Raw genomic sequence first — 27,506 nt, forward strand, 5'->3', positions numbered from 1 at the left:
CTCATCTTGCTAAGCAGCCTCGTGTATGGCACCTTGTCGAAGGCCTTCCGAAAATCCAAGGACACAACATCCTTCAATTCTCCTTTGTCTATCCTGCTTCTTATTTCCTCAAAGAATTCCAGCAAATTTGGCAGGCAAGATTTTCCCTTGATGAAACAGTGCTGATTTTGGCCTATTTTATCATGTGCCTCCAAGTACACTGAAACCTCATCCTTAACAATGGACTCTTAACACCTTCCCAACCATTGAGATCAGGCTAACTGGCCTATAATTTCCTTTCTTCTGCCACTCCCCCCCCCCCACTTTCTGAAGGGTGGAGTGATTTGCAATTTTCCAGTCCTTCGGAACCATGCCATGGGCACTCGCAAGGGTCCCAGCTATGCCTGCCTGTTGGTTAGCCACATGGAACTGTATCACTCCCCAACTTTTCCTATGCTACATCAACGACTGCATTGGTGCTGCTTCTGACACCCATGCAGAGCTCGTTATCTTCATCAACTTTACCTCCAACTTCCACCCTGCCCTCAAATTTACCTGGTCCATTTCCGACACCTCCCTCCCCTTTCCCCATCTCTCTGGAGACAGCTTATTTATTATAAACCAACTGACTCTCACAGCTACCTAGACTATACCTCTTCCCACCCTGTTCCTTGTAAAAATGCCATTCCTTTCTCTGAATTCTTCTGTCTCTGCTGCATCTGCTCTCAGGATGAGGCTTTTCATTCCAGAACTAAGGAGATATCCTCCTTCTTCAAAGAAAGGGGGTTTCCTTACTCCTCCATCAACACTGCCCTCAACCGCATCTCTTCCATTTCATGCACATCTGCCCTCACCCCATCTCCTTCAGCATTCCCATTCTCTCTCCTTACCTACCTATCACCTTCCTCTGGTACCCCCCCCCCTTACATTTCTTCCATGGCCTTCTGTCCTCTCCTATCAGATTCCCCCTTCTCCAGGCCTGTATCTCCCTCGCCAATAAACTTCCCAGCTCTTTATTTCACCCCTCCCCCAGTTTCACCTTTCACCTTGTGGTTCTTCCTCCCCTCCCTCCACTTTCTTGTTCTGATTCCACATCCTTTTTTCCAGCCTTATGAAGGGTCTTGGCCCAAAATGTTGACTCTTTACTCTTTTCCATAGATGCCGCCTGGCCTGCATTTTGTTTGTCGTTTTGTGGTCTTCTACTGCTTTTCTCTGCACAGCTGCTTCCTGACCTGCAGGGCATTTGCCGCATGTTCTGTTTTCATTTTCTCTCTCAGGTTTGTGATTTTCATCTTTCACTTACCACCCAGTGGCACTGCTCTGATGCATGGGCCCAGACATCCCACCCTGCAAAAACTCATTTCAGGGAGTCAGCTCCATCAATTTGCGGGAGACCTCCGGGAGAGGTGGGATGTCTGCAATAGAGTAGCTTCTTAGCAGCTGGCCAGCTAGTTTAAACAACGTTAGCTATGCTAATGAACGAATGACACCTGTTAAACTCACCTCAACATGTCTTTTACAGTCTTAACCCACCATGGGCAATAGAAAAGTCACTGTTGCAAACAGCGCAGCCAGCAACACTGTCATTATTTTTGACCCCTATTAGGCAGAGGTACACTTTAGTGTAGTCTGGGGTGATGTATGTTTTATATTTTCCTTTTTTGGAACACTCTGCCATGGCGCACGCTCTCTCTCTCGTGGTCGCTCTCGCTCGCTCTGAAAAAAATTGATTTCCATGATATTGTATATAATTTGCGGGCATCAGGGAGCCACTGTTCATATGCGGGAGACTCCCGGAACTTCCGGGAGAGGTGGGATGTCTGTGGGCCTACCCCAGTGGGCTGCAGAGAGAGGACACAGCCAGGCTCGGTGACTCACACACTAGTTCAGGCTGAAATCCTTAGAGCTGTAGGAGGATCAGAGCAGGGCCTGGTCCTTCCAGCAGCAAACACTGAATTGTCGTTAGGAACTCTGCCGCTGTGGAGGAGTGAGTACACAGCCAACGTTTTGGGCCTACTCAGGGTGGAACGGGTGGATGTTTGAACATACATGATGCTTTCTTGTGGCAGCGCTCCACAGTGGGGAGAGCTTTGCCCCTGACGGACTGGGCTGCGTCCATTACTTTCTGTAGGCATTTCCATTCCTGGCCATTGATGTTTCTGTACTAAGCCCTATTGCAATCAGTCAGGATATTCTCCACTGCGCATCTTTCGGAGTCTGCCAGAGTTTCTGGTGCCATGCAGAATCTAGGCAGACCTCTAGGAAAGTACAGGCCCTGTCATGCCTCCTTTGTGATGGTGCTTACATGCTGGCACATGAGGTGAGAAGAACGGCGGCTGCAGAAAGTGAGCTCAAAGCGGAACTCACAGGAATTTGGAGAAATTCTCATAAAGGGGAAAACTGCAGAGCTGTGGAAAAACAATGGGAGAGCAGACACAGGTCTCTCAGGCCAAATCGCTTCCATTTGAGCATTCGGGGTCCACAATTCAAAGACTTCAGTCAGAATTCAGCTGAACTTTATTTAAATTTCTACCCTAGCATTCTACAATGCATATTCTAATACCCACTCCATCGCCAGCGTGGTGTGTAGTAATTTGGTCTGTCATTCAGAACGCACAACACACACTATAACACAAAGAATCCCTGTAATCAGACCCAAGGTTCTTACAGTCGACTGGGTCGAGCTTTCAGACTGACGAAGATGGGTTCATTCCAAGTGCCAAGTGACTGAGGCCCAGGGTCGGGGAATTCCGTCAAACCTCCTGCGACAACCAGGGAGGGGGGAGAGGAGGGAGGGAACGTCGACTCAGACCATGGGAGGGAAGTGTCCTGGAAATCCTCTCCTGTTGGATCAGCGGCCCTCCTACCAACACCCCAGCCAGACACACACCTCTTCACTGGCACTGGGTTTGAATCCCACAGACCCTGGAACTAGTGTTTCAGAAAAGTGATAAATAGCTTTTGATAAATTACTTTAAAAATCACACCATCAGCATCTAGCACATTGTTGTAATACTTGTTGGCTTCACTGAGATATTTCACTACAACCGTATAGCTGGGTCAAAGCTGGTTAATCCCTGTCGGACTTCCCGTCCTCAGACTGATGGTTAACAGGTCAGTACTGTAGCGTAACACTATCACAGCGCCAACCTCCTGGGTTCAATTCCCAACGCTGTCTGCCAGCCTTCCTCCCACATTCCAAAGATGTGCAAGAAAGGCGTAGGAAGTCATGGGCATGTTACGTTGGTGCTGGAAGTGTGGTGACACTTGCGGGCATCCTCAGGCTCTGTTGATTGTTGTTGCAAACGATACATTCTACTGAGTGTTTCGACGTACGTGTTACAGATAAAGCTAATCTTTAATGGGGATACAACCGGGAAGTCCACACCTTCAGCCGAGTTTCGTTCAGGCCGATGGACCGTGGAAATCTTTGCACCGGGTTTCAGATATAGGGACTGGACAAAGAACAGCCAGCTTTTGGTTTAAACCATCACGGAAAAGCAGAAAACCTTTACCTCACACCACCTGTATACACCCACTGCCAAACACACTGTAATATCACACCCACCACCCTCAGGCTCAGCCAACAATATAGCCCACACCTTCTGTACATAATGTCTCACACCCTCTTGCACTCTCCGCAGACAGGAGGTCGTGCAATCTCTTTACAAGACTTACACCCAGCAACAGTTCTTTATAGCAAATATATTTCACAATAGACCCTGACATCTTTGAATCAAATATCACTACCCTGCACATTTGGACTATCAACTACAACAAAGAACAACATGTAAATACGCTGCAACGGCTGGTGTCTCTCTGCAAGTCGTTGCATCACTACTAGGAGGGGGCATGGTAGCGAAATGCTCTTGTGGTGCCGGGTGACTGAGGTTCAATTCCTGCCATTGTCTGCAGGATGTTTGTATGTCCTCCCTGTCACTGCATAGCCTTCCTCCGAGTGCACGAGTTTCCGCCCACATTCCAAGGATGCACGGGAAGGGAAGGTGAGATGTTGGTGTGCTCTTTGGTGGCGGAAGCGTGACGACACTTGTGGGCTGCCCCCCCCCCCAGTGCACCTTTGGATTATGTCGGTTGTTGACAAATACAAATGCATTTCTCTGTCTGTTTTGATGTACACGTGATAAATAAAGCTAATCGATACCTTAACCTCAATGGCTTGCGTGTAGAGCTCCTCAGAGCACACACTGCTTTCCACAGTGACTGAGCCCCTGGAAGACAATAGGGATGCACCAGTCCGAGACATTCGCACCAACTCCTGCGGCCAAGGAGCTGTGGTCTGCAAGATGTGGAGTGGGTGAGTCAGAGAGAAGGATTGGATGTGCCAGTGACGCCATCATTCATTTAAAGGTGCATTCTACCGTCACTTTCCAATAGCCCATGCTGCTTTACTGATGAAACCCGGCTATGTAAACGTCACACTGTAATGGCGGCCTCCCAGCTACAGTGGCGCTGTCCCGCCTCCAGGGGGGCAGGAAATGCCACCTGCACACACATCAGGTAGCATCTGTGGATAGACAGAGTTAACCTTTCAGGCTGAAAATCCTTTTTCAAAACTGATTCCAGCGATGAGGGAACTGTGATTATGTGGATAGTCCGGAGGAGCTAAGGTGGCCTTGGGGGGTGGGTGGGGGGGAACAAGGAGACCGAGGAGGGTCGAGGGGGGGTCTGACAGAGGGATGCAAAATCCTGAAAAGACCAAGTGGTGTGGACAGAGGCTTGTAGTGAGCATCACAGAGCACGATGGATGAAGGCAGTCAGCAAGAGATCCAAAAGTGACTCTGTGACATGGGGCAAAACTTTTCCACACAGTGAGTGGCTTTTAAACCACGAGATGTAGGAGCAGAATTAGGCCATTCAGCCCATTGAACCTGCTCCACTATTTCATCATGGCTGATTTATTTTCCCACTCAATTCCATTCCCCTGCCTTCTCTCTTTAACCTTTGATGCCCTGACAAAGGAGGTGTAGAGACCAATGGAAGGAGGTGGGTGGGGGGTGTGGTCATGGATTTGTTGTATAAACAACCAGACACTGGCTCCCTCTGACCCAGGAAATACAGAACAGACACAATCACATCTAATGTAAAGGGAAAGGGGTGGGGGGTCAAGGAGAGGTGGGGAGGAGGGAGGGAGGGACTGGAAAGGAGTGGAGGATGAAAGGGATAAGAGTGGGGGAGGGATGACAGAGGAGTGGGGAGTAGGGGAGGATCGAGGGAGGGTAGGAGAGGAGTGAGAGGTAGGGGAAGTGAAGGAAGGATGCACAGGGAGGAACAAGGGGGTAGGGGAGGAACGAGGGAGGGACAAAGGGGGTAGAGGAGTGAGGGAGGAGAGAGAAGGACGAGGGAATAACACCAACTATCAACCACCTCAGCACCAATCCCAGACCGAGGTCAGGATGAGGAACGGTCTCACCGTCTACACTCCTCAACCCACCCCTCCAAACACGTCCACTCCTCTCTCTGGAGTGCAGCTTTCCTGAATCTCCCTCTGTAGCCGTCTTGTACTTCAAACACTTCTAGGTCCTCCCATTCTTCTGTACTCTGAGAAAAGCCGTTCCCCCCCCCCCCCATTAATACCCTCGCTGCCCCTCATGAATACCCAAAGACTGTTAACGGCGAGTGCCGGGTTTGAAACCGAAGAGTGAAGCCCGAAGGACGATCAGAAGGCTGGAAGTGGAGGCCCCGTGGGAAATTCAGGGGCCTAACGTCCGTGAGTATGTGAGCCCACTGGAGGCCGGAGGCCCGAGGTTGAGAGGTTAGAGGTGTTCGTGTGGGTGAGAGGGAGAGAGGACAGGGGTTCGCTTTGATGTTCTTTTGTGGCTGATTGTGTTCTGTGTTGTGCTGCTGGATACTGAGGGCCTGATATGTCGGTGCAGGAACGTGCAGCAACCCTTGTGGCTGCCCACCAGCCTGTGTTGCAAACGCAAACGGCCTAGTTCACCACATGTTGCGATGTATTTGTGGTAAATAAATGAATTGGAATCGCCCTTTGCACATCCACTCTCTCCAGCTGCCACTCCTACTCACGCTCCCAGGGTCCGGCCCAATGGTGGACATTTGGTGAGCAGCTCCTGGTCCAGGGGCAGACTTGTAAGCCCGAGAAGGACCAGGACTGACTGAAACTCCTCTTCCTGTCGCTTCCTCCATGACCACGTGGAGAAACCCAGCAGCAGCTGGACTGAAAAGACCCATGGTAAGGTCAGAAACGGGGACATGCTGAAGACAAGGCAAGGCTGTGTAAACTAGAAGCCACACTCATCTCTAACCACTGCCCCCCAAGCCTCTACCCCTATTGTGCTTATATTGAATGCGTATGAACTTCACCAGTCATAGGCTGGAATGCTTGCTTGGACATGGAAATGCAGATCATCATTTGGGAAACCTCCACCTTGTTGACCTGTGGAGTTGTCAGCAAGTTGGAATGAGTTTGTTCCTAACCGGCATAATGATAGTATTCGCAAAGAGCTGTAGTCCGAATGTGAAGCCACCTGGGTCGTGGCAGAGTTGGGCAGCCGGGGTCTCAATAGTAGTCTTCTCTGTGCTTGGAGTCCTGCTCCGAGTGAGCCCCTCGAGGGGCTGTCAGTCACTTAGCCAATCTGGATGGATCCCGAGTACATGGTGAGCACCAGCATTATGGAAAAGCCGGTGAGCAGCCCCGCGTTCTGTATCACAAACACAACCAGCGAGGTGGACTCCTCTCCGTCCTCTCCTTTGCTGACTTCGTTCATCTCAGGAAACTGTGGAGACAGACAGTTCAGACGCTCAGCCTCTGCGTTGCCCAGATCTGACCAACACGAGCACAAGCCCAGCAAATCGCACGGTGCTGGGACTGTAAACCTCACGGACACACTGGTATAAGCTCAGGCCCGAGTGAGTCACCTGGAGGTCTGTGTGAAATACCTCCTGGCCCATGGCCCATGACCCATGAAGTCGCACTGACTGCAGACATGGGCACCGGGCACCAGACACCCCACCATCCAGGACGACTTCATAAAGTGGTGTCTCACCATTCAGGACACGCCATCTTCTCATTGCTATCATCAGGAACAAGGCATGGGAGCCTGAAGACAGACCTCAATGTTTCAGGAACGGCTCTTTCACCACCACCACAACCACCCAATTTCTGCACAGACAATGAACCCATGTACACTACCTCACTATTTTTGCATTTACTTCTTTATTTCCTATACTGTAGATATCGTTCCCTAAGGTTGTCATAATCAGGGTTGATAATGGGGTTGCTCTCAATGGCATGCTCCTCAAATAGTGCACCTGTTACTACCCCTGGGCTGCACATAGACCAGAGGGTGACAACCAAGTCCAGCTCCACACAGGCCAGGAGGTGACAACCAAGTCCAGCTCCACACAGGCCAGGAGGTGACAACCAAGTCCAGCTCCACACAGGCCAGGAGGTGACAACCAAGTCCAGCTCCACACAGGCCAGGAGGTGACAACGAAGTCCAGCTCCTGGCCTTCACAGGTGGCTTAGCTACTACGTCCGGAGGAACCGTTTCACTGACAAGAGAAGGGGTTAGGGTGGGTTACAGGCACCTTAAAACCAGTCTCTTTGGGGAGATGGGGCACGTCACCCATGGTTGGCAGCTCATCGAGGAGAAGGAAAACTCCGATCTCAAACCTCTGCTGCCTTGCAGCTACACCCACCCATGGGGAAGTCTTGGGGAGTCCAGAGCTGGAGTCCCTAAGGCAGTCCTACCTTGAGTACAACGCTGACTACGACACCACCGGTGCCAAACGGTACCAGTCTCCGCATTGCCTTTGCATTCATCAGCTGCATGGAGAGGGGAGCCTGCTATATGGGCGACAGCTTGCTCTCCATATCATATTGCCCTGGCTTGGGTATTACATAGACATCTGGCGCACAACATCCATGGTTGATCCTGATCACCAGAGGCCTTGCTCATGTGTACATTATAGCAAAACAAAAAAATTAATGTCACTTGTCAGAGATAATAAACCATTTGTACTCTCCTTTGTATGACCTGACTCATAGAAACACAGAAAACCTACAGCACAATACAGGCCCTTCGGCCCACAAAGCTGTGCCGAACATGTCCTTACCTTAGAACTACCTAGGCTTACTTACCCACAGCCCTCTATTTCTCTAAGCTCCATGTGGCCATCCAGAAGTCTGTAAAAGACCCTATCGTTTCCACCTCCACCACCACCGCCGGCAGCCCATTCCACTCCTCTCTCCTTCCCTCCGTATGATCCCCAAATCCTCTCTCCCTCCCTCCGCACGACCTCTGACCCCTCTCTTGTACAGCCCAGGTCGTGCCTCAGCTGTAAGTCGAGCCCGCCAGAACTCACCATGTCTGCTAGGGCGATGTAGAGGAACATGCCACCGGCCAGTGCAAAGATCCAGTTGGGAGAGAAGTGGCTGCCGGCCACGATGCCGAAGGCCAGGCCGATGTAGCAGCAGCAGGCCGAGAGGAAGTTGAAGAACAGGGCCTGCTGGAGGCTCATCCCTGCGTTCAGCAGGATCACAAAGTCCCCTGCGGGACAGCAAAGGAGAGAGGGTGAGCGGAGGGAAGCGGAGGGGACCCAGCGTGTGAGAGGTTGGAGAGGAGAGAGGGTGGGACCCAGAGGATCAGGGGTTGAGGGGTAGGAGGGAGAAGAAGAGAAGGGTGCGGGTGGCAGGAGGTGAGGAACTGGAAGGGAAGGGCAGTTCAGGATGGAGGGTGGAGGACAGGGGAGGTGTGAGGGTGATGTGATGGGAGGGGAGGGAGGATGGGGGAGAGCAGAGGGGAAGGTGGAATTGGGGTGGGCAGAGGAGAGGACCAACTCACAATGACCCCAGGATGTGACAAATCAACCATCAGTGCTGAAACAATATAACCTCAAAATGTAAAATCTTCTGGTCCTTCCCCTTCTCTGTTACCCCCTTCAATCCACCACCCCTCCCTGTCTCCACAAACCCCTCCGTCCTACACCCCTCCCTGTCTATTTACCCCCTGCATCACACCCCCCGTCTCTGTTACACTCTTCATTGCACCACCCCTCCCTGTCGCCACAAACCCCACTGTCCTACACCCCTCCCTGTCTCCGTTACCCTCTCCCTCACCTACACCCCTCCCTCTGTTACCCTCTCCCTCCCCTACACCCCCGTCTCTGTAACCCTCTCCATACCCCACCCCCCTCCCTTCTGGCTGCTCTGCGTCTCTGTCAGCTGCTTCCCCTGTCTCTGGCCCAGACCACACACCGAGCTCGTGGGGAAACTCCTCGCACAAGATCGCGACAGAGGTGCTGATGCCCTGGAAGACGGAGACGGTGAAGGAGGCGCCGATGGCCAGGCCGTCGATGAAGTTGTGCAGCCCGTCACTAAGGGTGATCATCCAGGCCAGCGTGCCAATGTCCGAGTACCGGCTCCCCTTCAACCAGTAACAGTTCCCATACTGCAGCTCCTGTGGGCAACACAGCCACCTCAGGTCCTCAGGTCGTGGTCAAACCTCCCCAATCCACTCCCGTCTCCCCCACTTCACCCTGCCCCACCACCTGCTCGGCCCTGGGCAGCGCCACGACACCAGGGGCCGCGTAAAGCAGCCCGATCCCCATCGCTGACAGACTACAGCAACACACACTAAATGCTGGAGGAACTCAGCAGGTCAGGCAGCGTCGATGGAGATGGACAGACAGTCACCGTTTCACACCGAGACCCTTCATCCGGGCCGGAAAGGAAGGGGGAAGATGCTAGAATAAAAGGTGGGGTGGGAGAGGGGAAGCTGGCAGGTGATCGGTGAGACCAGGATGAAGTAAGAATCTGGGAGGTGATAGGTGGAAGAGATAATGAGCTGAAGAAGGAGGAATCTGATTGGGGAAGAGAGTGGACCATGGGAGAAAGGGAAGGAGAAGGGGACCCGGGGGAGGTGAGGAGAAGGCAAGGGGGGAGAGGGGAGCCAGAATGAGGAATGGAGTATGAGAGAAGGGGGAGGGGGGGCAGAAATTACAGAAGATGGACGATCGATGTTCATGCAGTTAGGTGGGAGGATATGCAGACGGAATAGGAGGGGTTGCTCCATCTATTTTGTTTTATTTATTGAGGTACAGCATGGAACAGGCCCTCCTAGCTCTTTAAGCCGTGACATCCAGCAACCCTCGATTTAACCCTCGCCTAATCACAGTGACCAAGTAACCTACCAACGGGTAGGTCTTTGGACTGTGGGAGGAAACTGGAGCACGCAGAGGAAACCCACGCGGTCACGGGGAGAACATACAAATTCCTCACAGACAGTGGCAGGAATTGAACCTGGGTCGCCTGTACTGTGAAGCGCGTGAGGATAGACAGGTTGGGAACAACCCTCCCCAGTGTACCAGGACACTGCCCCAGCTATGTTGATGCAGACCTGCCCCGTGCCCACACTGACCTGCGCAGACAGTCTCCTCGAGACCACCGGCGCCCCGTCCGCCAGGCTCTGTCGTTCGCTCTCCTCACTGTGGCCACATGGCATCAGGTGCACCTCTCCATTCTGCAGTTTCTCCATCACTCCGTCCTCCTGGTCTCGCCTGCTGACCATCTGCTCCGGGCGGCAGTGGCTGTGACCCTTCCCCAGGCCCTGGTCCAAGCAGAAGAGAGTGAGTCTGCCCCTTGTCCTGTCCCCTGCCCCTTCCCTAGATGTTCCTGTAAGTCCCTGTAGCTTCGACACCCCTCCTCATCCCTACAACGCTCCCCATCCCTGTACTCCTGTTCGGCTCTCCTCTCTGTTCCACAGCAGCAATGGCCTATGGCTGTTACACCCCAGCTACAACTATAACTTCCTCCCTTCTCCACACACCCCGCCACTGCCTCTGAAACTTCTATCGCTGTAATCCACAGCAGCTCCTACACCCCTCTCCATCTGTAACGACCCCACCCCATCTCTGTGATCCCCTCTGGCCCCTCCAACCACCCCTCCCCCCACCAACCCAGCCAGCAGAACTGAGGTGTTGTGGCACAGACTGTCAGGAGTGATGAGTCCACGGGTCCTCGGACCTGACCCTTGCTTCATGTCCAGCTGCGAGACAGCAATGGCAGTGTGGGGTCACCCCTGGTGAGCAATTATCCCAGTCCCATGGGCCAGCTTCTTCAGCCCTTTTGCCCAGTGTTCGTTACGTGTTGTGTCAAATGATATCGGCGATCACGGTCTTTCCGTGACATTATTGTTCTTGGCAAATCTTTCTATAAAGTGGTTTGCCATTGCCTTCTTCTGGGCAGTGTCTTCACAAGACGGGTGACCCCAGCCATTATCAATACTTTTCAGAAATTGTCTGCCTGGCGTCAGTGGTCACATACCAGGACTTGTGATCTCGTACGACCATCCACCACCTGCTCCCATGGCTTCACGTGACCCTGATCAGGGGCTAAGCAGGTGCTACACCTTGCCCGAGGGTGACCTGCAGGCCAGCGGAGGGAAGGAGAACCTTACTCCTCCTTTGGTAGAGATGCACCTCCACCTCGCCACCCAGCAGATACATGAGGGATGAGGGATATTGAAGAGACTCTTAGAAAGGCACATAGACGATTGAAAACCGGGTGACTATGTGGGAGAGAAAGGTAAGGTTGATCTTAGTAAATCAGAGGGTTGGCACAACATTGTGGGCCAAAGGGCCCGTACTGTACTGTGCTGTAATGTTCTATGTTCTAACACCTGACTCCCATTTATCCCACCCTAACACTGTGTACAATGAAACATCCACAGCGGAAGGATGTCCTGCCCAATGTGTGGGTGACCCCCCACTCCCCCCACCTTTCGACCAGGTCCCCTGGGCCTCACGCCCCTCCACCCCCGTACCTTCTGCTTGGGTCTCAGAATCATCTTCAGGATCTTCTCCGTGAAAAAGAACAGGTAGAATCCTCCGAAGAGCACCACTGATTTCGACACGTAGTCCGGCTTCTTGGGGTCAAACCCGAACGCCTGTACCGGAGGAACACCTCATTGTGAAGGTCACTGGCCAGTGCCACTGGGCTTGCTCAGAGATGAGTGGCACCCAGCCCTCATCCGTCCGAGCAATGGGGACCGAACCCCCCACCCGTGCAGGACAAAGGTCAGACGAACCCAGTCAGAGCAGGGCAGCCAGAGCCACCCCAAGGACGGACGTCAGGCAGTTGTGTTCACGAAAACCAACGCCAATGTGACAGGTACACGTTCTCCCCGTGACCACGTGGGTTTCCTCCGGGAGCTCCAGTTTCCTCCCACAGTCCAAAGGTTAGTTAGTTAACTGGTCACATGGGGGGGAATTGGGCAGCGCAGAAGTGCCTGTTCCTGCATGTGGTGATGTAGTCACCAGGGAGGGGTGTGTGTGCTGCAGGTCACCGGTCTTTCACCAGGGAGGGGTGTGTGTGCTGCAGGTCACCGGTCTTTCACCAGGGAGGGGTGTGTGTGCTGCAGGTCACCGGTCTTTCACCAGGGAGGGGTGTGTCTGCAGCAGGTCACCGGTCTTTCACCAGGGAGGGGTGTGTCTGCAGCAGGTCACCGGTCTTTCACCAGGGAGGGGTGTGTGTGCTGCAGGTCACCGGGCAATGGGGACCATTATCTCAGGACCAGCAGAGGGGGACAGCGGGTCCCATCGCCCCACTGGCGTACCGTCAGAGCGCACGGTTCCCCCGTGAGACTGACATTGGTCCTGCCCCAACGGGAAGAACGTTCCACAGGGGCTTTAACCTCCTTCCCCCCCCCCACCTCCCCAGGGTGTGGCCTCAGGCAAAGGGGTAATTCTGGAGACATGTTGGGGCTGAGGGTTGTGGCACTGAGGTCTCTCTCCCGTGGAGGGAGTGGCAGCTCGCACATGGGAACGAGGCTCCACTTGTCGTTGCGTGCCGAGAGGTTTCACGAACGTAGAAGATAGAGTACAACCTGAAGGATGATGTTGACCTGCAGGCATCAGTTCCCCATCTGGAAACCAGAACAGTCAGAGCAGGCAGCAAACCACATTCAGAGACAAAAACGTTAAAAGTGAGCAACATGGCCCCCTCACTCAGTGTGCATGGAGAACGTGCTGCCGGCTCTCCAAGCCCAAACGTTGGCTGGTTTTCCGGACAACGCTGAAACGCAGATCCCCACCTCCCTCCATCTTCTCTGGCTAGCACAGCAGTGTGGTGGGGGTGGAGGGGGGTCTCGGATTCGACAGGGAACGTGGGGACCCTGATGGGAGAGACTGTTTCCTCTTATGGGAGAATCTAGGGCAAAGCTTCAATATCTGGAAGTGAGGACCACTTGTTGAAGCAGAAAACTATTCTGAGGACGTCAGGAGATTTTGGAAGCTCCTACCTAGGGAGTAGAGACCAGAAATATTTTGTTGGTATATTGTTCTGCTGAGCAAATGTTGGCGCCGGAAAGTGACAACACTTGTGGGCTGCCCCCAGCACATACTGGGACTGCGTCAGTCGTGACGCAAATGACGCATTTCACTGTGTGTTTCAAAGTGTGCAGGATACATAAGTGAATCTACAGTAGCTCTGAAGTGAGGTGGTTAAAAGCTACTAGCAGCAGATGGGAATAAAGAACATAAGAAATAGGAGCAGGAGTAGGCCATCTGGCCCATCGAGCCTGCTCTGCCATTCAGTAAGATGATGTCTGATCTGGCCTTAGACGCAGCTCCACCTACCTGCCTTTTCCCCATAACCCACAATTCCCCCAATATGCAAAAATCCACCCAACCGTATCTTAAAAATATATTTAATGAAGTAACCTCTACAGCTTCCCTGGGCAGAGAATTCCACAGATTCACTGCTCTCTGGTAGAAGCAGATACGCCTCATCTCCATCCTAAGTCTGGAGGCTATGTCCCCCAGTTCTAGTCTCGCCTACCAGAGGAAACAAATTTCCTGCTTTTACCTCAGCGATTCCCTTTCAGAATTGTATTAGTTTCTATAAGGTTCTGGATTGTAGAGATATAAAGAGACACAGGATGGCAACAGGCCCTTCTGACCCAACAAGCCCACGCCAACCAGTTACATCCACGTTCGAATTGGAATGTGGGAGGAAACCAGAGCACCAAGAGGAAACCAACAGAGGGGAGTACGTACAAACATACAAATATTGTGAACTCACAGCATATAAAATTATGAAAGGGATAGATAAGATAGAGGCAAGAAAGTTGTTTCCACTGGTAGGTGACGCTAGAACTAGGGGACATAGCCTCAAGATTTGGGGGAATGGACTTAGGACAGAGATGAGGAGGAACTGCTTTTCCCAGAGAATGGTGAATCTGTGGAATTCTCTGTCCAATGAAGCAGTGGAGGCTACCTCAGTAAATATACTTAAGACAAGGTTGGATAGATTTTTGCATAGTAGGAGAATTAAGGATTAAGGGGAAAAGGCAGGTTGGTGGATACGAGTCCGTGGCCAGATCAGCCATGATCTTATTGAATGGGGGAGCAGGCTCGACAGGCCAGATGGCCGACTCCTGCTCCAGTTTATTATGTAACCCAGTCAGCTCTACCATGGGCTCTAGCCTCCCCAGCATCAAAAGACAACACGTCAAGAAGGCAGCATCTATCACTAAGGACCCCATCACCCAGGACATACCCTCTTCTCATTGCTACCATCAAGAAGGAGGTACAGGAGCCTGAAGGCACAGACTCAGTGATTCAGGAACAGCTTCTTCCCCTCCACCGTTCGATTTCTGAACGGACACTGAACCCATGAACACTTAGCTCACTACTTTATTATTTCTATTTTAACACTGCAAATTTCACGATGTAAGTCAGTGACAATAAACTTGATTCTGAAGTTAAGGCAGAGTTTAGGAGGTTCTTGATTGGCAAGGGCGATTAATGGCGATATTAAACCTGATTCCAATCCCGATACTAAGGTCTAGGCTTCTGGGCAATGAGGCCAAAGGTTGGGCAGGGTCACCAGGCGCACATTCTCCACACACAGCTTGTGTCAAAGAACCACTGACATCCACAGTACCTCCGGGATGAGCTGAAAGAGGGCATTAGAGTAGAGTGTCCCGATCGCCAGAGCAATGAAGTACAACAGCAGCCGCTTGTAAAAGGTTTTCCTCATGAACGGCACCACACTGGCTCCCAGCAGGGAGCTGAGCGAGATGACTGACACACAGAGAAAACCGTAACCCCAGACTGATAGCCAGCAGTCCAGAGAGCGAGAGGCGGCAACACGGGCGGGGAGGTTATTCCGTGGGAGGAGGGGAGGAGGTAGGCAGAACAGGGAAAGGAGGGAAGGGCAGAAAAAGAGAAAACCGTTAGATTAAATCAATTAATCAATCAATTCAGGATGTCTCAGTCGGACCTGTGACTGATGAAAACACACCTCTAGTGTGTTTCCACTGAAGATTAAGAGGTTCACTTCAGTTCTGGGCGTATTCTCGAATAACATGTCATATCTGTTCCCTGGGCACTGATACTCCCCAAAATTGGGGGTCCATCTCTACACCCCTCAGATAGCCACTCCCACACAGACTCAGAACACCAGACTTACCATGGAATATCTATGCCGAGTTCCCAGAACCCTGCCCATCCCATACATCCTCTCTTCTCCCTGACTCCCACCCTTCCATCGGGCAGGATGCAGTTTGAGAACATATCACCAGACTCGAGGAGAGAACAAGCCATTCTCTCTCCCCTCTTATCCCTCCCATTTCCCTCACCTGTCGATCACCTCCCTCTGCTGCTCCTCCTCCTCCTTCCCTTTCTTCCATGGTCCGCTCTCCTCTCCTATCAGATTCAGGAGGAGGTTTCTGAGAGTGATCTCAGGAAGGAAAGGGTTCATGTATGAGGACCATTTGATGGACTTACTGGGGCTTGGGGTGGCGGGATGGAGATACGTCTCTCTGCTAGCCTGCAGGTCACCCTTGCACAAGATGTAGCACCTGCTGAGCACCCCCTGCACCCCGATCAGGGTCACGTGAAGCCACGGGACCAGGTGGTGGATGGTCGTATGAGCAGCCGGTGCAGATGACAAGTCCTGGTTATGCAACCACTGACACCAGGCAGACAATCTCTGAAGAGTATTGATAATGGCTGGGACACTGCCGAGAAGGCGGCAATGGCAAACCACTTCTGTAGAAAAATTTGCCAAGAACAATGGTGGTCATGGAAAGACCACGATCACCTCGTCATACAACATGGCACACAACAAACAAACTGGAGTTTAGAAGAATGTGGAGGATCTCAAAGAAACCCAACAAAAATTGGAAGTCGTAGACAGAGCTAGATGTGGAGAGGATGTTTCTGATAGTGGGGGAGCCTCGGACCAGAGGGCACAGCCTCAGAATAGAAGGACATCCCTTTAGAACAGAGATGAGGCAGAATTTCTTCAGCTAGAGAGTGGTGAATCTATGGAATTCACTGCCACAGACGGCTGTGGAGGCCAAGTCATTGGGTATATTTAAAGCAGAGACTGATGGGTTCTTGATTAGTCAGGGCAGAAGGCAGGAGAATCGATTCTCACTGTGAGGAGGTCCAGGAGCCTGAAGACACACACTCATCGTTTTAGGAACAGCTACTTCACCCCCACCATCAGTTTGCTGAATGGACAATGAACCCATGAACCCCTCCTCACTATTTTTGCCCTAGTTTTATCTTTTATTTTATATATATATATTTCTTAATATCATTTATAGTATTTTTTATGTGTTGCTCCATATTGCTGCCGTAAAACAATAAATATCATGATGTCTGTCAGATAATAAGCCTGATTCTGAATGGGGTTGGGAGGGAAAATAAATCAGCCATGATGGGATGGCAGAGCCTCGATGGGCCAAACGGCCTAATTCTGACCCGATGTCTTATGATCGCTACTTCCCTAAGGGCCTTAAGACCTGATTCAAATTTTCTGCTAATGCTCTACAGCCAAGGTAACACAAAGCCCTGTCTGCGTGTCCCAGCACTAACCCCCATGCCCCAGCCTCAATGGGGGAATTGTTATGCACACCCACTCCCAGACCAGGGACATGTTATTCGAGAAACCGCATCCGTCCAGTCACAGAGCAGATGGAGAAATGAAGCTGGTCACTGGGTTTCAGGTGGGAGGGTCCGGCCTGGTACCTGCCCCAGGGTGGGATGGTTTGTGTTGCCTATGACTGGGGCTCCAATTTCAACAGGCAAGCACAGGCTCCACGTTGAGCGAGCTGCTTTAGATTGGACCCCTTTTGTGACATCGGCCGCCTCTGAGGTAATCTCAGGGGGGTGTGGGGTGCAACTCAGGAACCCCGTTTCAGGCCGGGCATTGCCCACCCAACCTCAGGACTTTGCTGAGGTTACCAGACGGTGTGGGCCTCCGTTGTGGTCTGAAACCCACTGAATCAGCAGTCACTAACACCATTGGAATGGGCTTCGACACTCTGTCACCCACAGTACACACAAGCTTGTAGCACACACGTCACATAGGCAACGGGCCTCTTCACTTACAAATCGGTTCAGGTGTCTAACATTGTGGGCCTGAGATCGAGGCGAAACACTGTTCCCCAGTCAGGTTTGCAGGCTGCATGGTGAGGCACAGGACAAACCCACAAGGCTTGGGGAACAGGGAGCAGGCTGCCCAAACTGGGCTTTACTTCCAGTCAAAGTTCAGCCCCAACTTCAGTAACCCAGGGCCAGGTCAAATGTATTAACCCCAACCTTCACTCAGGTCAAATGTCTTGAGCCCAACGCTCATTCAGGTCAAAGGTCTTAATTGCAACCCTCACTCAGGTCAAAGGCCTTTACCACAACCCTCACCCAGGTCAAAGGCCTTTACCACAACCCTCACCCAGGTCAAAGGCCTTTACCACAACCCCAGACACCCAGGTCAAAGATCTTAACCCCAACCTTCACACTGGTCAAAGGTCTCAACCAACCCCAACCTCATACTGGTCAAAGGTCTTAACACCAACCTCCTCACCCCAGGCAAAGATCTTCACCCCAATCTCCACCCAGGTCAAAGGTCTTGACCCCAAACTTCACCCAGATCAAAGGTGTTGACCCCAATCTTCACTATGTCAAATGTCGTAACCTGAACGCCACATACCCAAGTTAAAGGTCTTGACCCCAAATCTCACTCGTGTCAAAGGTCCTGTCCCTCATTCAGGTCAAAGGTGTTGACCCGAGGCCTCATCAAGTCAAAGTTCTTGTCCCCAACCCCCTTTTGGGGACAGGACCACAGATGTTTCAGCGGGCACCTGGGTGAAATCAAAGACACCAGCAGAGCCGGAAGGTAATCCCACAGGCACTCAGAGTGTGGAAGCAGTTCCAGTAATTGTGTCCCAGGGAAGCTCGACAGAGGGGGTGAGAGGGAGTGGGGGTGGGGGTTGCATGAGTACTCCACCTCTGGAATCATCTGCAGGATGGCGGTGGACGTCAGGGTGCCGATAGCCAGGGCAACGAGGTAGGTGAGGATCCTGTGGAAGAAACGCTTCCCCTGGCAGAGGGCGACGGTGGCTCCAAGCAGTGAGCTGACGTTTATCACCGACACGCTGATGAAGCCCAGGCCCCAGACTGTGCCAGAGGAAGCCGGTATGGCTGTGTTATTGACCCAGCTAGAGGGACGCTGACACCTCCCTGACACTCAGTGTTTCAGTCAGCTATGGTGGGAAAACACACAGGGGACAGACAAACCATAGACTGCAAGATCCCACAGCCCTCACTACAACCCCTCCCCCAGTGTGACCCTCCCTCAGTACCACCCCTCCCACAGTGTGACCCTCCCTCAGTACCACCCCTCCCACAGTGTGACTCTCCCTCAGTACCGCCCCTCCCACAGTGTGACCCTCCCTCAGTACCACCCCTCCCACAGTGTGAGTCTCCCTCAGTACCACCCCTCCCACAGTGTGACTCTCCCTCAGGACCACCCGTCCCACAGTGTGACCCTCCCTCAGTACCACACCCCCCCAGTGTGACCCTCCCTCAGTACCACCCCTCCCATGGTGATGATGGTTGGGGAGGTACAGGGTGAATGGGAGAGGCTAATCCGGGCCGTCCTCAGATGACGTACCTTCAGTGGTGGTGGGTTTCACTCCTCCCGTCTCCTCGTCTTCCTCGTCCTCCTGGTTTTCCAGCTCACAGGCTCTGCTCTCTAACTGCTGTAGGATGGTGGGGCAGATGTGGGTGAAAGTGGCACCGTCGATCCGGCTGCTGTTGGTCAGGTTGTGCGCCGCAAAGATCTCCGAAGATGAGAAGCACTGAGAGAGGAGAGGGAGACGGTCAGCCTGGCCTCAGTCCCCACTGACAAGGCTTGCCTCCTCTCCCCAAGAAAGAGGAGGTGGTCCTCCCCAGAGCAGGGGGAGTGAGGTATCAAAGAAACCAAATCACCTCAAACTCCAAAGCTTAGTGCTTTGAGGAGCACAGGTTCAATGGGTCGAAGGGCCTGTCTCTGTCGCAATTGGAACAGGTGGAAATAAGGGGTGTGGGGAGAGAAGGAGGAGTGAAAGAGAGGATAGAGTAAAGGAGAGAGGGAGTGGAGGGACGGAGGAGTGAAAGAGAGGATAGTGTGAAGGAGAGAAGGAGGAGTGAAAGAGGATAGAGTGAAGGACAGAGTGGGTAAAGGAGAGAGGGAGGAGTGAAAGAGAAAGGGAGGAGTGAAAGAAAGATGGTGTGAAGGAGAGAAGGAGTGAAAGAGGGTAGAGTGAAGGAGAGAAGGATGGAGTGAAGGAGAGAAGGAGGAGTGAAAGAGAGGATAGAGTGGAGAGGGAGGAGTGAAAAAAGGATGGAGTGAAGGAGAGAGGGAAGGAGGGAGGGGATGAGGGGAGAAGGAGGGAGGCAATAATCACCTTGGAGAGACTGACGTTGCCCGTAGCGCTCTCCATCTTGGTGGTCCCGACGCCCACGTCCAACCGGTTCATGAGAGCCTTTAGCTGGTGCAGCAGCATCTCCCCGTTGTCGCCGTAGCGATCCAGCAGGTCGTGGAGAAAGGCGGCAGGCAACACGGTAGCATTCCCCTGCACTCCCACAGCCCCCAGCAGGACCACCAGCCCACAGGCTAGGCAGAGGCTGTGCCGATCCCGCCACAGGTACATACTGCAAGAGACAGACAGGTGAGAGGGGCTGTGCTAGGGGCTGGACCGTCCCTTTGGATCCCAGCACTATCTCCGAGTAAAGGAATGTCCCCTTAGAGCAGAGATGAGGAGCCAGAGGGTGGCTAATTCAAAGAATTCATTGCCACAGACGGCCATGGAGGCAGGTCATTGGGTATATTTAAAGCAGAAGTGTAATGGGTTCTTCCCTCCAAGACGACCACAACCTTGTCGTGATTTAGAGGCTTGACCCTGAAAGCTACGCTGGCTTTGGCTCTTGGTAGGGTCTCCCATGCCCAGCAGGTCAAAGGGCAGAGGCCGGACCAAGAGTGGTTTCCTGGTTCTCCAGGTTCAGAGGTTCAGCTCAGGGCTAACAAATTGTTACAGAAACAGCAATAAGAATCCTTCCACATCTGAGTGTGACGGTATTCCTGAGTCTCCACCCGGGACATGCACGACTGGCAGTGGTGAAAAAAACCAGCAGAAGCTACTGACAAGTTGAGGGAAGCCCTGAGCACTGCCAGAGATAGAGGGGCTTTACTGCCCTAACCGCCAGCGGCGTACCAGTCACTAGGTTCCTGATTTGTAAGTTCATTCACGGTTCAAGTTTAACTGTCATTCAACCATGCATGAATACCCATCAATACAACCAAATGAAACAGCATTATGTCAAAGGTCACGGGGAGAATGCAGGAGAACGAAAGGCAAAGATTAGCTTCATTTTTCACATTTACATTGAAACACAGTGAAATGCATCACTTGTGTCAACGACCAGCACAGTCCGAGGATGCGGTGGGGCAGCCTGCAAGTGTCGGTGTGCTTTTGGCGCCAGCACGATGTGCCCACAAGTCACTAATGTCAGCCCACTCTGTTATGTTTTGTAACTTCAAAACATTAAACTAATTCAAATGAAGACACGGGAGTCAAAAATGCAGGTGTGCACATATCACGTGGTGATGTGATGATGTATGCTATTCACGTACTTTTACATATAACCCGTAATAAATTGTGTAAACCACAAAGAATGCTTAATCAAACAATATATTTACAGTATTACTAAAATATTACTGAAATATTAAATACAATACACATACAGTATAGCAAAATGAGTCATTTACATCAATGACCAACAGGGTCCAAGACGCCAACATAGCATGTCCACAACTCACTAAGCCTAACCCGTATATCTTTGGGAGGAAACCAGAGCACCCGGAGGAAACTTGTGCAGTCACGGGGGAGAAGATACAAACTCCTTACAGACAACGGCAGGAATTGAATCCCAACGTTACAGCCGATGCTGTCGAGTGATAGGCTAGTCCATGAGAATGGGGTCAAGAGGGAAAATAGATCAACTGTCATGGTCCGGTCCGTGAAGTCCGGATTCCGGTTCACAGTCCGGTCCATTGTTCCTTATTCCAGGTTTTCTGGTTTTCCCTTTTTTCTGTTGGGTGCTCTAATTGAGGCAGCTGATTCACATTTTGGGCTGGCTACATAAATAGCTCCTGGGTTCAGCTTCAACTGAAGCTGTCTGTATCTTATAACTGCCGTAAAACAAGAGCCAGCCAGCCGGCCGGCCGGCCAGCCAGCTTCAGTTGCTGATGGGAAAAGGTGTTAGTTGGAATTGCTGCGGTGACTGGAAAATGGTGGAGAGAGAGAACATCAAGGAAAGAGCCAAGCTGTTGAAGGAAGTTTTTGGTGAGAGTGGGAGTGAACTAGAGATGGAGGTTGGTGGGAGAGAGGAATGGAATGGAAAGAGGAAGAAAAGAAAGCAGAGGTATGGGATATCAAACTCTGAGGAGTCAGTGGATGATCAGGACAGCGAAACAATGGAAAGAAGATGAGATTAAAGCAATTATAAAACTAAGTGAAGATGAGGTGTTTTTTGGTGATTGGAACCTGATTTGTTTGATGAAGATGCTCAAAAAATTATAGGTGAGATTAAAAGAGCAAAGATTTTACAAAATGGATCACTATTAGTGATTTATTGGGATAGTACTCAGCAAGGCAAAGTGATAAGATTAAGTAAAATAGACGGCAAAGAAGTACAATGCTCAATACCCAACAATAGAAAGTGGACTAGAGGAGTTATTTCGGGGATATTAACAAAAGTTACTATGGATGAGGTTAAACAGAATATAAAAGGAGCAAAAATTATTGAGGCCAAATGTTTGAAAGTTACAAGAAACAGGAAAAAGTGTGATAGTTTATCGGTAATGGTTAACTTTGATGAAAAGAGATTGCCGACTAATGTTTACTTAGGATATATGTGTTACGCAACTAGAATATATATATACCACTGCCTTTAAGATGCTATAAATGTCAGAAATTTGGGCACATTGCGGCGGTCTGCAGAGGAAAACAAAGATGTGGGAGATGCGCTGGAGAACATGAATATGGGAAATGTGAAGCAGGAGCTCTGCTGAAATGCTGCAATTGTGGTGAGGAACAGCGCAACTTATCGAGGGTGCATTTGTAGCAAGAAGGCAGCTGAGATACAATATGTAAAAGTAACTCAAGGAATCAGTTATGCAGAAGCAGTGAAAGAATTTGCTGAAAAAAAGGCTGTCAAGCAAACATACAGGGAATAATAAACTGGTGAATTGTGAGAGCTGTAATATGAAAAATAAGGATACACAATTAATGAGTAGAAAGGATTTTGTACTCTTTATGGTGGATGCAATTAATTGTTCAGCGCAAACAAGCAAAAGAACTGAGAAAATTAAAATTATAGTCAAGTCTGCAGAAAAGTATCTTGGTATTAAAGGGATTAGGTGGGAAGAAGTCAAAGAAACGCTGAATGGAGGATCCAACGGTTCACAGGCAGGGGAGATGGAATCTTAATGGCAGTATATTTATTGCAAATGGTCAAGAATTTAAGAAATATGTTTCAGAACTTAAGGAAAATCCTCAGATTTTATGGTTGAAGCCCAGGGTAAATGTGCAGAACTCCAACAACAAAGAAGTACCTGACAAGAACAACTATGGGTTGGAAAGAGATTGGAAAATGGAGGAAATTATTACAAGGATACAAAAGGAAAAGGAATTTGTTGCAAAGTGAATTATCTACATTCAGATTATAAAATGAAAACATGGAAGCAAATGAAGAAGAACTCCGAGGTCTCAGTAAACAACTGCAGGCGACGATCCAAGAAAAGGAAAACCTGAAAAAGCAGATAGACTTGGAAAAACAGCAATTTTAAAAGTATAACATGCGATAATTACTATTCTTTAATGAGACGATTTTAGTCTTACAAGTGATGTAGATGAAATCAATGTAATTGAGGTAATGCAACTACATGAAAATGTGTCACAAAATTAGGGAAGAATAGCAGTTTGTGGCATTTTCTAATGAGCGCATTAGGCATTCACGAGGAATTGCAGATACAGAGTGATGCTAATAGAGAACTGCAGGCTGAACTAGATTGTCTAGAGTAGAGAACTCCAGGACGTATTTGGTTGGAACACCACTAGCCTAGCAGGTGGCGGTAATGCACTGAAAACTGGTTGCCAACTGCCATAAAACAAAAGAGAAGCTTCAGTTGCTGGATTGTTCCTGTCCAAACCCCCTGTCTGAATTCCTTCTCTGCCCCTTCCTCCTGAAGCCTTGCTCTGCAACCAGTGTCTGGAGCCTTGCCCCGCCTGTAACCCTCGCCCGCACTGCTGTTAAGTTCAACTGCCGGAGCAAGATAAGGAACTGTCTATCGTTGTTTTAAACTGTCTGTGTCCACGCCTTCACTAGGTAGGTCCGGCTGAATGCCACAACCTAGTGTTGGGAATCGTCTCTGTGTCCATGCCTTCGCTAGGTAGGTCCTGCCGTTTGCCGCACCTTGTGTTGGGAACTGTCTCTCAGTGTTCTGTGTATGAGTCCCGGCTCTACGTTCTGCTCCCTAGGAGGGGTCCTGACTCTGTGTAGAGCCCTGGCCCCAAGTCCTGTTCCCAAGGAGGGGTTCTGGCTCTGTGTTCCACGTCCCTGTGTTCCTGTCTCTCCCTCGACCAAGGCTCTGTGTTCCTGTCTCTCCCTCGACCAAGTCAAGGCTTCATGTTCTCATCCTGTCCATGTGCCTTGCCCAGCCCAGGAGTACCTCGCCCAACCCAGTGCTGGGGTTCCTTCGTCCTGTCCAGGAGTCACTCATCCAGTCCTGTAACCACGTCATGTCTTCATCTAGTTCTGGAGTCTGAGCCTGAGTCAAGACCCAGGTTCTGGGTCCTTGTCCAGTCTCTGGCTCAGAGTCCAAGCCCAGGCTCCTAGTTCCCAGTTCCTTGTCCTGGTCTCGCTTGCCTAGCCAATGTCCTAGCCCAAGTCTGTGTTCTTGTCCCAGCTCCTAGTCTGCATCCAGTAACGTCCCTAACCCAGCTCTAGTCAAGTCCTGTTCCTAGTACTTCAGTGTCTGTGTCTTGCACTTGGGTCCGCCACTAACGCCCTCCCCGTATGACATCAACCCTGATGGAATGATGAAGCAAACTCAATGGGCCAAATGGCCTAAAGTTCTGCTCCTACATCTTATGGTTTTATTCATGAACAACCACCTCTGAGACCAAGGAAAGTGACAGCCAGTGGACAGAGCTGGGAATGGCTCTGTGACTGTTGACATAGGAATTAATGATGGGAGAGTAAGTGACCACATGAAGTGAGGGTGGACCACCCCTGTGCCATCCCCTCCAGAGAGGTCGAGAACCAGGGCAGCACCCTCCGCTCCTGCTCCCCTGACTCACAGGAACCCTACTGCCCAGTGCTCTCCAAGAAGGCATGGGAGCAGAGTGCTTAGCATAATGTTATTACAGCGCCAGCAACCCGGGCTGAATTCAACCACTGTCTGCAAGGAGTTTGTACATTCTCCCCAAGACCGCATGAGTACTCCGCTTTCCTCCCACAGCCCAAAGACGTACGGGCTAGGGCTAGGGTTAGTGAGCGGTGGGCACGTTATGTTGGTGCCAGAAGCACAGTAACACTCGCAGCCCATCCTCAGACTGTGGTGCTCGTTGACACATTTCACTGCATGTTTCAACAAATAAAGCTCATCTTCAAACTGACTCATTCAAGAGGAGGGACAGGAGGGTGGAGGGCGGGTGAGAGGAGAGCAGGAAGGAGAAGGTGATAGGTGGAGAGGGCTGACGGGACGGATGGTGGGTGGGCAGGAGGGGAGTGAACACAAGCTCTCCACCAAGTCTGCATCAGGCATCTCTGTCATAGACAAAGCAGCATTGTGGGCACTGAACCTGACTCAAAGTGCCAGGGTCTCACTGCTTCCCCTAAGACGTGAGACCACCTTCAATCCTCTTACCTTGTTCAGGTATCTCAACAGTCTGCGAGTTGCCGCTCAGGGCTGGAGGAGTCTGACGACAGGCGGGGACGAAGGCGCGAGCTGCTGTTGGGAGCAGAATTGATCATTATACTCCAAGCTCTGGGAAATGGGAAAACATATCATTCAGAGCTGGGCAGAACCTTGGAGCATCCCAGCCACGGACAGACTCACAGCCAGTCCTGTGGGTGAGATCAGGGAACTCCCCACCGGTACTGTCCCCTGGTGTTATACAGTGACAGTCCTGTCCCCACTGGTACCGTACCCCGGTGCTACACAGTGACAGGCCCGTCCCCACCGGCACCATACCCCGGTGTTATACAGTGACAGTTCCCGTCCCCACCGGCACCATACCCCGGTGTTATACAGTGACAGTTCCCGTCCCCACCGGTACCGTACCCCGGTGTTATACAGTGACAGTTCCCGTCCCCACCGGTACCGTATCCCGGTGCTACACAGTGACAGGCCCGTCCCCACCGGTACCGTACCCTGGTGCTACACAGTGACAGGCCCGTCCCCACCGGCCACCGTACCCTGGTGTTATACAGTGACAGTTCCCGTCCCCACCGGTACCGTACCCCTGTGCTACACAGTGACAGGCCCGTCCCCACCAGCACCATACCCCGGTGTTATACAGTGACAGTTCCCGTCCCCACCGGTACCGTACCCCGGTGCTACACAGTGACAGGCCCATCTGCACCAGTACTGTCTCCCGGTGTTTTACAGTGACAGACCTCCGGTACCAGGGCTGATGGTTGTGAGGTGGTAGCCATGGAGACAGAATATGCTGGGAATTGGAATAGCTGGGTCCAGTGTGGAACAGCGGCCGCTCTGCCCAGTGACGGATGTCTATTGCAGGCCAGTACTGTGTGAACTGTGGAAAGTGGGAGTAGCGCCAGAAAATAACCACAGGGTGGGTATGGCCAGCAGCCAACCCTGACATCCTTGGATCAGAGAACTTCAGAACAACCTGGCGTGAGCCCACGGTTCCAAAGAACAACGGAGTCAAGCACACGTACCTGATGGCAGGGGTAGTCTGGGTCAGCTACAGAGTGAAATTGCCTCCACGTGCAACTCACATCAAAGCTCTGCAGATGATGTAAACGTGGATCCAGATCTGAAGTTGCTGGGAATTCACAGTTTGGGCAATATCCACTGAGGGAAAATAACACTTTCTTTATCAGGAAATTCTGCCTGTAGTTCTCAGCCCAGAAACTGTATCTCCCTCCTCAGATACTACCTGACCTCCCTTGTATTTGTGGTGATCCCTGCTTTACTGCAAAGCTCTTTCCACTCAGTCCTATCACTCACTCCCAGGGTCAGACACAGAGTGTAGCTCCCTCCATGCTGTCCCATCATTCCTACCCAAGATCAGACACAAAGTGTAGCTCCCTCCACAGTGTCTCATCACTCACTCCCAGGATCAGACACAGAGTGAAGCTCCATCCACACTGTCCCATCACTCACACCCACGATCAGACACAGAGTGAAGCTCCATCCACAGTGTCTCATCACTCACAACCAGGATCAGACACAGCCATCCACACCGTCCCATCACACACTCCCAGGATCAGGCACAGAGTGAAGCTCCCTCCACACCGTCCCGTCACTCACACCCACGATCAGACACACAGAGAGCTCCCTCCACATTGTCTCATCACTTTCACCCGGGATCAGACACAGAGTGAAGCTCCCTCCACATTGTCCTATCACATGCGGAGGGACGGGTTAGATCCCGAGGGAGGTTCTCCTCTGAGCTGGGGGCGGCCGATGTCCAGGTTCCGACATCAATGACACGTTTCCAGCCTCCCGGCCTCTGATCAGGGCTGCATCTCCGCCCGGCCCGGAATCTGCCCCCCAGGCTCGATCTCACACGTGGACCGCACACACGCACCCACCCCGGGATCCACGCCCTCCCGCGGGGGCGGCCGCTGCCGCTGGAGCTGGAAGAAGCGCCTGACCTTGCGGGATGCCGGTGCTCCGCTCCGGGTGTCAGTCCGATTCCGCTCCGGGTCTCCGCTGCCGCAGATACAGAGCCGCTCTCAGGGAATGTAACCTGTCTGCGTCAGTCAGCCAATGGCAGCCCAGCTCCAGGCCCCGCCTCTTAAAGGGACAGTCCACGCCCAGCGCTGGAGACACATTTCCGACTACCACAGCCCGGAAAAGCAGACTCCCCAGCGGATCAGCAGGCGCCCCAAGATCAGTATTACATCCAAGGGCAGAACGGCCAGCCGCAATTCCATCAGTACAATCCTTCCTGCTT

At 51.7% G+C, this 27,506-nt stretch overlaps 1 protein-coding gene across 6 annotated transcripts; it reads right to left on the reverse strand.

Annotated features, from left to right (window-relative positions):
• Positions 1–2,457: 2,457 nt before the first annotated feature.
• slc39a14 (solute carrier family 39 member 14) lies at positions 2,458–27,303 on the reverse strand. Of its 6 annotated transcripts, none has more exons than XM_072266804.1 (11): positions 27,205–27,303; positions 26,263–26,398; positions 25,226–25,306; positions 19,701–19,947; positions 18,926–19,112; positions 14,906–15,075; positions 11,784–11,906; positions 10,380–10,568; positions 9,218–9,419; positions 8,326–8,510; positions 2,458–6,734 (listed from the first exon to the last, which is right to left on the reverse strand). In XM_072266804.1, the coding sequence occupies exons 4-11, from the start codon at positions 19,944–19,946 to the stop codon at positions 6,585–6,587; spliced, it is 1,452 nt and encodes a 483-aa protein (XP_072122905.1). In that variant the 5' UTR covers position 19,947; positions 25,226–25,306; positions 26,263–26,398; positions 27,205–27,303; the 3' UTR covers positions 2,458–6,584. The 6 variants fall into 6 exon arrangements, with proteins under 6 accessions (XP_072122905.1, XP_072122902.1, XP_072122904.1 ...); XM_072266801.1 differs by having other exon boundaries at positions 25,226–25,309; XM_072266803.1 differs by having other exon boundaries at positions 25,226–25,345.
• Between the last annotated feature and the right edge of the window lie 203 nt (positions 27,304–27,506).

Source organism: Mobula birostris, chromosome 8 (genome assembly GCF_030028105.1).
Source record: "Mobula birostris isolate sMobBir1 chromosome 8, sMobBir1.hap1, whole genome shotgun sequence".
NCBI classification, from domain to species: Eukaryota; Metazoa; Chordata; class Chondrichthyes; order Myliobatiformes; family Myliobatidae; genus Mobula; species Mobula birostris.

Coding starts and splice junctions, on each gene's coding strand:
- slc39a14 (XM_072266806.1), bottom strand. CDS start 19,946: ATGTACCTGTGGCGGGATCGGCACAGCCTCTGCCTAGCCTGTGGGCTG. Junction 10,569..11,783: donor TTCTGAGACCCAAGCAGAAG/GTACGGGGGTGG, acceptor TGCTTGGACCAG/GGCCTGGGGAAGGGTCACAG. Junction 8,511..9,217: donor GGAGTTTCCCCACGAGCTCG/GTGTGTGGTCTG, acceptor GCTGTCCCGCAG/GGGACTTTGTGATCCTGCTG.